Consider the following 10,683-nt stretch of genomic DNA (forward strand, 5'->3'; position numbering starts at 1 on the left):
GTGACACCTTATTGAAAGCCTTTTGAAAATCCAAGTATCCTACATTTACTAGTTCCCTTTTATCTGGAAAATAAAGAGGCAGTTACTTTGTAAAACCATATTGATTTCAGTCACGAGATTTTCCAAGTGCATTAAGGTTCCTTTACTAATACATTTCAGCATTTCTGGAAGATTTCGGTCAGGCTAACAGATTTGTATAGGTCCATAATTGATAATATTTATTCAAATTTCAAACCTAACATCAATGTAGAAGATAAAATGTAGGGTTAGGGAACCAAGGTAAGTAGATGGATTAAGATACTGATTAGGCAGAATAGAACAAAATCAAAGAGCCTCCTGCTCTAGTGTATGAAAAGTGGACACTTTTTCATTTCTCATGTCATATTTTCCAGTAATGTTAAATGATGATTTTAGGTAAACACTACAATATAGACAAAAACTTTAGCACAAGTTGATTCCAATTCCTTGCCTCCGACCCAATTCTAGTTGAACTGGGAATCAAAGCATGCAGTGATCTAGATTCCACCCAATTTTCATGCACTAGGAATTGGTTGTTTGTTTTCATAGGGTAAAATGAATCTCTTAATAGCGTCAACAGAAATCCCTTTGGTGTATTGGCTTAAGTTTGCAGTTCACCACATGTGTCATGAAAACTGTGCTATCTAATACTCGCAGCTAAAATTCAGAAAAATTCAGACTTTGAAATCTCTAGGACAGAATTGGGAGTTTTGTTTTATTCAGAAAAGTATCATTTCACAACAGGCCCCTTTTCATTACGACTGTCTTAATCCTGAACAGATCTATTTAGAGTGATAAATAACACAATGCTGAGACTTTACCAAATGCTTTATTTGTTCTTTTACATGTGATGTTATTGAATTTTAAAAAAAAGATCATTCAGCTCAAGTCTACACCATTCATCCAACTCAACCTGTTCCCACTTTTCTCCTCTTTTGATCCCTTTTACCCCAAGTGTTATATCCAACTTCTTCTTGAAATCTTACCTTTTTTTTTGTCTTCAAATGTTTTCAGTGGCTGTGAATTCCACAAGCTTACCACTCTAGTGACTTACTCCATATCCTTTTTTTAGACTTACCATGCTCTTCAGCTGCTCACTCAAATTTGGCAGAATATTTCTGTGAATGTGTGAAAGTTACTACAGTTTGCAATGGGACCACCAACTATAATTGCAGAAATATTTGGAACATGTTCAAACTTATCACATGTTTATCTAAATAAGGGGACAATTTGAATTTTGGTATAAAGTTGCAGGCTGAGAATTGAAGGGAGGGAAGAGGTTATCATCCAGGTATCAAATTAGAATGGAAGAACAGACCCGATCAGTAAGATGGTAGTGCAATTAGTTACAAGATAAGATCCTGAACCATGTTTATCAATAAAAGCACTCAACAGAACATACGCATAAGAATAAGACCCAACAAAATTAAAATTATGCCAATTTAACTCACCTGACCTTTTTTTAAAAAAAAAGAATGATTTGGATAAGTGGGCAAATGCACACCAGTTGGAGAGTATTGTGGCTAAAAAATGTGAGGTTAACAAAAACAGGAAGGCCGATTATCCAAATAGCAGATTGAGAAAGAGGGAGATATGACACTTTTGTGTCCTTGTACACTAGTCGCTAATATAGGTTCAGCAGGTAGTGAAGGAGGCAACTGGTTAGGTTAGCTTTCACAGTAAGATAATTTGAGTAAAAGGAATAAGGATGTCTTGCTACAGTTGCCTTGGCAAGATGACACCAATTTTGGACTTTTTTTGAGGAAAAAAAATGTTCAGGCTACGGATGGAATGCAACAAAGGTTTACCAGACTGATTCCAGGGATGGCAAGTAGGACTATGAATAAAGTCAGGACTATATTCAGTGGAGTTAAGAATGAATGAGAGGGTCTAACATTCTATTAGAACTAGACAGAGTAAACTCAAGAATATTTCTGATGACCAAGGATTCCAGAACCAGGAGCTGACAGTCTCAGGTGCAGGGTAGGCAATTTAGGACTGGAGATGAGCTTAAAAATTGTTCACTCAGTAGTAGGTCTGTGGAATTCTCTGCCACAAAGTTGTTGAGGCCAAAATATTTATTTTTAAAATGAGTTTGATCACTTTAACCTGAAGGAGTGTATCAAGGGAATGGGGAGAACTGGGTGATCAAATTAAATGGTAGAGGTGGATGAAGGACTGAATGACCTACCCCTGCTCTTTTCTGTTAATGCTTTTGAAATCATTGAAAATAAATGTTAAAATTTGTTTTTCTCCCCCCACTAAGTTTCACTCATTATACAATTCTAGAAACAAAATCACTTGGGAGAAATTGCTGCTTATTGTTTCCTTATAATATTTCATTCTTGCCTCATTACAGAAGTTATTCAGATACAGACATACAGATTTACATCAGAATGCACAAACTGAATAAAAAATCTCAAATCAGTGGAAGCAAATGATCAAAACTAGATATTAAAAAAAGTATCAATTTACATAGCAAGTGGCCTGATAATCTGATGGCCAAGACAGAAGTGTCAAATGATGCATTGGATCTCATTGAAAGTTGCAGTCAGGGCAGCAGTCTCTAATGCACTGAAGTATCAGCCCAAATGTTATGCTCAAGTCTCAGGAGTGGGACTTGATACCCAAAGCTACTTCGATTAAAAAGTGAAAAAAAGGCAGCAGTTTTGCTTGTAGATGAATACAAGATGGAGTAGTCAAGAATTGGTAATGATTTGTCAATATACTTGGACTTTTAATTTAAGTTCAATGGAATACAAATGTAGAGATTATTTATCTAAATAATATTTTGAATTATGAACACTGCTGCAAAATGATCCTGGCTGTAAAATGTAATTTCATGGCAGCAGGGTTTGGGGCAAACTATGCTGCCATGATTCATTGCGTGTCTTATGTTAGATGGTAAGAATTGGAAAATGTGGTGGTTGGGGATTCTGTACTTCATTCCTGATTAGCATATCTGCAACAAACCTGCCACAGGTGTACTTCAAATGCCAGGCAACTTAAAGACAAATGGCTTATATTGAGAGCAAAGAGAAAAATATAAATTTGGATGATGATAGATTAGCTAAGAATTAACAAATTTATCAATAGTTAAAATTAAAACCCTTCATGTTTGAACACTTCTAAAGTATAAAGGACAACATGGTTATTGTAGAGAAACCAAATATAATGCCCAGGAGCTTCAACAGTTGCTTATCAGTGGAATTTAGTTCGTGAGGTAAAATCTCTAAAAAGGTAACATAAATAAACGTCCCTGTAGTGATTCCTTCAAGGAGACTCTGTGCCATATCACTGTAGGTTGATTTCATTTGTGTGATTATAATGCCAATCACAATTCCCAAAGGAGACATTACTGCAAATATTATAACATACAGTACCACACGGCCTTGTGGCATATTGCTCTGTACAAGTTTCAGAGACAAGCTGAAAACAATTAAACTTTTATGAATTAAAATGGCAGCAAAAATCTGAAAAACCTTTGACTCTGACTGTTGTAGACCAATGGGCAATCCTTCAAATATTGAGTGTAAGGACAGAGAAAGGAAAAGGATAAAAGAACGAAAAGCAGGATGGGCATTAACAAGGTGAACATGGTGATCTGTTGTTTCTACACTGTTGCTGTTTATCTGTACATGGTGGCTGATGTCATCATTGCAATGGAATGTTGTTGGAGTACGGTGTGCAAGAATGGAGGTGGTCTCATGAAAATGGTCACTATGGCACTGCAGAATTATTCGCTCGATGCTGAGAACCAGGAAGAATCCAACTGCTACGACAAACTCTGGAATTGGAAAGTTCGTCTGCAAATATACAAACAAGCTGCTGTGAAGGGTTTTAGTATTGATATAATGTAGCTTTTAAGATTCTAGAAGCTTTAGAAAGCAAATTAGCTGGGATACTCACTTTTGTTTATGTTTCAAAATGAACTGAAATTCAAGCATTCTAATTGTCCTGAGGTACTGAATTTCAAAAACTGCTAATTGAAAACATCTTTCCTCATTATAAAGGAGGTTGACCTTTCAAAACCAAAACTTTCACCCAAACACACCTCACCCGTGATAAAGGAGTGTGAAAAATGACGTAACCTGCTTTTCAGCAACTTCCAACGATTAAAAATAAATCTCTTGACACTCACTTTAAAAGCAAAAAGTAACAAATTTATCAAACTCTCAAATGAACAAATTAAAACAGAATAAACCCCTAACTAATCCCAAGTAAAACAAAATTCTACTGGTATGCTTTTCCAATAAATACAAGTCTAACAAAAAAAAATTGGAATTTAGTCTCAAAATTGCAGCCAGTTTTCATGTCTTTTGGAATGCTCTGGCCTTCTCAATCAATTCTGCCAGGAGTATTTACTAGTTGCAATGTTGGTATTGTTATTTAAGATGGTGCTTTAAGACAGAGGAGGCTGTGAGAGCCAGCAATTCGAGAGCTGAGGGCCATTAGCTTTGGCAGATGGCAACTAGCTCTGGAGTGTTTGTCCAACTGTCCCTTTCTTTTTATACCCATGATGACATATCAATATTTCTTGCATTAGGATTGGTCCTATATTGTCAAAACCTTCAATAGTTTTTTTTTGGTGCTCTGTTACTTGCATACAGTCAAGTTGCTGCTCACAGACATCCATTTTAAAACTTTAAATCACTGAAAAAGCAGATGATCTTTTAAAGAGACCACACAACCACTTTACAAACAAATTCTAACTTACTGCCTCCTAAATCTATAAGTACTCTACCTAATTTCACAATACCTCCCACCCTTAAGAGAAAAAGGACCATTATGAAAAGATGGCTTCATTTTTAAAAACAATCTTAACTCCATTAATATTATGAGCTATGGATCTAGTAATCTAGATTTACTAATTTTATATATTTTTTATATACAAACACTTTCTATCTTAAGCATTTTTCTTTTAAACTTGCAATAATGCATCCACAATATTTTCACAACCTGCAACACATGCAATCTGTACATTAAATGCTTTAACATGAGACTCCAACAATAATCTGGGTGTTCTTGTCCTTAAATCTTTCCAGAAACAAAGAATTGTGATTGGTACACACAATCGTCTTATGCATTGTATGCAACTGTAAAAACCAGCTGCTTAATTTAAAACTAGCAACACAAGATTTATCCTGTGCAGTAATCAGTGAAAACTCCAGATTTTCCAGAAAATCTAGAACTTAGTTAATTATTGTTATATTTTAAGAAACAAACAACTATTTACAACTCCTTCCTCTAACCTATCTTTTACTTTGTCTTCTATAATGGTCATTTGATAAAACTCCCGATTAAGGTTTATTGAAAACTTCAAAACCAGCCAGTGGTTGAATCTTCTTTATTTTCCTCTGTAGAGTTGCTCTCCAGGTCAGTGTTGATGTTTTTCTGTGCAAACTCCTCCAGACAGGTACCTCTCAATTCTGACTAACAGCCTACATCTGTTGGTCTTTTGGTAGTTCTCTCCCAACTGTTCAATTTTTCCCAGTCTTATACCCCCAAAGCTTCGGATTGTATCATTGGCTTTTAATATTGTCAATATACTAAATTCAAACTTGATTGGAGTTTGGCCCAATTCAAATTTGTTATTGTCTCTAAGCAACCAGCTACCCTAGCTGCTGGACCACATGTTACATTGTGCCTTATTCAGAATGCTTGGTGCTGTCAGGTAGTTCTGCTAGTTTTTTTTTACTCTTAAAAAGGTACAGTACACCACATGTTTAGATTAGATTAGATTAGATTAGATTAGATTACTTACAGTGTGGAAACAGGCCCTTCTGCCCAAAAAGTCCACACTGACCCTCCGAAGAGCAACCCACCCAGACCCATTCCCCTACATTTAACCCTTTACCTAACACTACGGGCAATTTAGCATGGTCAATTCACCTAACCTGCACATTTTTGGACTGTGGGAGGAAACCGGAGCACCCAGAAGAAACCCACGGGGAGAATGTGCAAACTCCACATAGGCAATTGCCTGAGGCAGGAATTGAACCTGGGTCTCTGGCGCTGTGAGGCAGCAGTGCTAACTACTATGCCACCGTGCCACTCCTTGTCTTCATAATATAATGTAAACATTAAAATATTGTAAGGCCATGATCAAACTTACTAATTATTTTCCAATACTGGAATTTATTTTCTGGTGGTAGAGTTTTTAAAAAATAATAATTGGTTTTTCAATTCCATAATCATCTTCCTGAAACAGTTTCAGCACCTACGTCGCTTGCATTGATGGCAACTTCGAAGACTTTCAAAAACATCGACACTGCTAAACCTGGAGTGGTGGTTAACTCTGCTTTTAAAATTCTCAAGTGCCTTCTGGCATTGTTCTATCCACCAATTTATATTAAAACAAATCTTTTACAGGGTCACTACACTAATGTTTGGTACAAATTTCCTGTAGAATTCATGCAATCCTAAAAATCATAGCACTTCCTTCTTAAAGGATGGTTCTGGAAATTCCTCAACTGCCTTAGTCTTCACATTCCTCAGTGTCATCCACCTATTTCTGATGTGCCCGAAGAATATCACTTCTGCCATTGCAAACCCTTGTTTTTGCCGAAGAATTAAATTGAGAAGTTGTCAGGTGAATTCGTAGTTTCAAAGAGCCCTGCCAAAACGCTGTGTGATATTTCCAAAAATGGCTAAAGATCACCAAGATATCTAGGTAGATGGCACAATTAGTCAATCCTGCAACTCTCTTCATAAACCTTTGAAAAGTGGCTAATGCGTTCTTCATTCCAAATTGATTTGGATTACAAAAGCAGAAATATTTGTTATCTCCATGACTTGCCAGTATCAGTGAAGTAAGTACAATTTTGTGATGCAAATGGCTTGTCCTACTTTCCCCACACAATCCCCAGCCTTGGAATTGGGCAGGAATCACTTTTGGCCAGTGTTGACCTTCCAATAATCTATGCAGAATTAATGAGTACCATCAGGTCTGGGAACCAACACCATTGGTGAGCTTCACTCACTTTGTCTCATCTCTATGATGTCTTCTTGGAGCATTGCTTCCATTTTCTTCTGAACCTGTACTGCTTTGAGGGGATTAAGCCTGTGGGTGTGTTGTTTTATCAGAACAGCATTCCCTTTGTCCTTCCCATTCTATTTCCACATAGGTCCTGCTAGCACTGCAAGAAGTGTTTCAATTCAGCTCTGTTCCTGAGACAAATAACTCACTACCCTATCCCATTCCTTAAGCACCTCCTCATCAGTCAATTTATTCTGAGGTATATCAAAATCCAAATCATCTGAATTTGATTCCTCACTGAGTGGCAGTAATACCCATTTCTCTGGTTCCCTTTCACTGTCATAATAATGTTTCAGGATGTTCACATGACATACTCGATAAGACTGTTTTCCTATGTGGTATCTTTACCAGATAATTCATCTAACATAACTTCAATTTGATAGGGATCACTAAACCCTGCTTTGAAGGGATCTCCTACCACTGGTAGCAGCACCAATACTTTATCCCCATGGGAAAACTTACAAATTTTAGATTCCTTATCTGCTCCTTGCTTCATGTTGTCTAGCTAATTCACTGTTTAATCTTTCTCACACTTCAGATACATAATCCAACTGTGAGATTTCCAAATTCCGACCAATCAATTTGTCTTTAATTTTCAAGATTAGATTAGATTCCCAGTATGGAAACAGGTTCTTCAAGCCCAACAAGTCCACACCAACCCTCTGTGTCTGAGTATCAATTCAAGTGGAGTAAACAGAGTCGATTTATTTGCAGCATCGCTAACAGCAAATATAGATTGGTTGCCTTGATTCCATCATTTGGGTGATCCTAGCAATAAGCCCTCAACATTATCTTGAGGGTCTGATGCCACCTTTCTAATGCTCCCTGGGATTCAGGATGGTACACACTTGATTTTAAAAAAAAACTGTTTGATGCCTGAACTTTACATGGCCTCCTTAAATAATTTGGGAGTAAAACTAGAACTTTGGTCTGACTGAATCTTCTTGGGTAGTCTGTAACAAATAAAGAAAGCAACTCCTCCACAAGCTTTTTTTCCCCCTTGACATTCTGGAATTACCTCTGGAAACCTGGTGTATATCCATTACTGGTTCACACTTTTGGTTTTAGGAAGGGGACCTACACAATTAATTATAATCTGTATTTAAAAAGTTCTTCAAATGCAGGGATTGACATTAAAGGCACTGGTTCTGTCACCACCTGTGGCTTTCCCACCATCTAACATGTAGGGCAGGTACAGCAAAAATTCAACCACATCTTTATGTAATCCAGGCCAATAAAAATGCTTGTGTATCTTAACCAGAGTCTCCCTGACTCCTAGATGACTTCCTACAGATAATTTGTCCGTTACCCACAATACTTCCTGTCTATATTCTACCAGCAACTCAATCTGGTGAACTTCTGTCCATTTTTCATCTGCACTAAACTGCCAAGGTCTCCATTCATGTTGCTTGTCGTCTGCGTGTGTGGCTACTAGGGATAGCTGGTCGTGTCGTTTCGTGGCTAGTTGATGTTCGTGGATGCGGATCGTTAGCTGTCTTCCTGTTTGTCCTTTTGTGCAGTCCTTGCATGGGATTTTGTACACTACATTAGTAAAACCCAGCATGAGCAAAACTAATTTTGCTCAAAACTACACACGCAGACGACAAGCAACATGAATTTGACTGGGACAACACTACCATTATAGGGCAAGCGCAAAGAACAGCCAGGGAATTCCTAGAAGCTTGGCACTCATCCACAAACTCCATCGACAAACACATAGACCTGGATCCAATATACCGGCCACTACAGCGGACAGCTGAAACTGACAACTGGAAGTGGCAAGGATGTCACCTAGACAAGGGACGAAACGTTTGCAACAAAAACTTCCAGCTCGGCGAACAGAACCACAGCAACGAGCACCCGAGCTACAAATCTTCTCACAAACTTTGAGTACTTCAGGGGGTTTAAAATAGTTTGGCAGGGGGATGGGAACCAGCACTACAGGGCACAAAGAATGGCGAGTCTGTCAGGAAGGATATACAGTTGATAGGGCAAAGGGATCGGTTAAAGTGTATCTGTTTCAATGCAAGCAGAGTCAGAAATGAATGATTAACTTACAGCATGGATCAGTAATTTGAACTATGATGTTATGGCCATAACAGAGATGTGGATTTCACAGGGGCAGGTACAGTTGCTGGATGTTCCAGGGTTTAGATCTTTTAAAACACCGGGAGCCGGGAGGTAGTAGCATTGTTTGAGAGTGCATCACAGCTGCAGAAAAGGTGGTGGTTGAGGAGGGTTTGTCTACTGAGTCAGTATGGCTGGAAGTCAGTAACAGGAAAACAGTCACTTTATTGGGTGCTTTCGAAAGAACTCTCCCCCACCTCCCCCCCAATAGCAACAGAGAGATGGAAGAACAGATTGGACAGCAGATCTTGGAAAGGTGCAGATGTAATAGAGTTGTTGTTATGGGTGTCTTCAACTTCTGTAATATTACTTGGATCCTCCTTAGTGCAGATAGTCTGGATGGAGCAGATTTTGTCAGGTGTTCAGGAAGGATTCCTGACTCAATACATAGATAGGCTGATTTGGTCGCAATTTAGTTTTTGGTCTAGGCAATGAGCCAGACCAGGTGTGAGATCTCTCAGTGGGACAGCAATTCGGTGACAGTGACCACAACTGCCTCACCTTTACCATAGTGACAGAGGGTGATAGGAATAAACAGTATGGGAGGTATTTAATTGAGGGAGGGGAGGGAAAATTATACTGCTATTAGACAGGAGCTGTGGAGTATAACTTGGGAACAATTATTATACAGGAAATGCAGAAAAATGTGGAGGCTATTTAAGGTGCATTGATAGTGAGTCTTGGATAACTTTGTCCCACTGAGACAGGCAAGGAATGGTAAAGTGGAAGGAGCCTTGGATGACAAGAAGAGCTAGTTGTCAAGAGGAAGAAGGAAGCTTAAGAATGAGGAAGTAAGGATCTACCATACCTTTAGAGGCTTAACAGGGTAGCTAGGAACAAAGTCAAAAATGGACTGAGCACTAGGAGGGAGCAGGAAAAGCCTTGGCGAGAAGGATTAGGGAAAACCCAAAAGACATTCTAACGCATATGTGACAAATAAGATAATGATCAAAGAGAGGGTCGGGCTGATCAGGGATAATGGAAGGAACTTGTGCCTGGAGTTTGAAGAGGTAGGGGAGGCCCTAAATGAGTTTTTTTTCTTTGGTATTCACGAGAGAGGGGGATCTTGCTGATAGTGAGAACACCATGGATAAGGTTAACAGGCTTGAATATTAAGTGGACATGCTGAACGTTCGGCGAAGCATCAAATAGATAAGTCCCCAGGATGGTTATCCACTTTGGTGGCAAGAATAGGAAGGCAGATTATTACCTCAATGGAATCAATTTAGGTAAAGGGGCAGTACAGAGAGATCTGGGTGTTCTTGTACACCAGTCAATGAAGGCAAGCATGCAGATACAGCAGGTAGTGAAGAAAGCTAATAGCATGCTGGCCTTCATAACAAGAGGAATTGAGTATAGAAGCAAAGAGGTGCTTCTGCAGCTGTACAGGGCCCTGGTGAGACCACACCTGGAGTACTGCGTGCAGTTCTGGTCTCCAAATTTGAGAAAAGACATTATGGCTATTGAGGGAATGCAGCGTAGATTCACGAGGTCAATTC

At 38.6% G+C, this 10,683-nt stretch overlaps 1 protein-coding gene across 2 annotated transcripts in view; it reads right to left on the bottom strand.

The window, feature by feature from the left end:
* Positions 1-2,204: 2,204 nt before the first annotated feature.
* The window catches only part of LOC122541113 (zinc transporter ZIP1-like), a 47,792-nt gene continuing 39,313 nt past the window's right edge, over positions 2,205-10,683 (bottom strand). For both annotated transcript variants that reach the window (XM_043677690.1, XM_043677691.1), the window contains exon 3: positions 2,205-3,824. In XM_043677690.1, the coding sequence (XP_043533625.1) occupies positions 3,147-3,824 (678 nt within the window). In that variant the 3' untranslated portion in view covers positions 2,205-3,146. The remainder of the gene's footprint in view (positions 3,825-10,683) is intronic.

This window comes from Chiloscyllium plagiosum, chromosome 36, assembly GCF_004010195.1.
Source record: "Chiloscyllium plagiosum isolate BGI_BamShark_2017 chromosome 36, ASM401019v2, whole genome shotgun sequence".
NCBI classification, from domain to species: Eukaryota; Metazoa; Chordata; class Chondrichthyes; order Orectolobiformes; family Hemiscylliidae; genus Chiloscyllium; species Chiloscyllium plagiosum.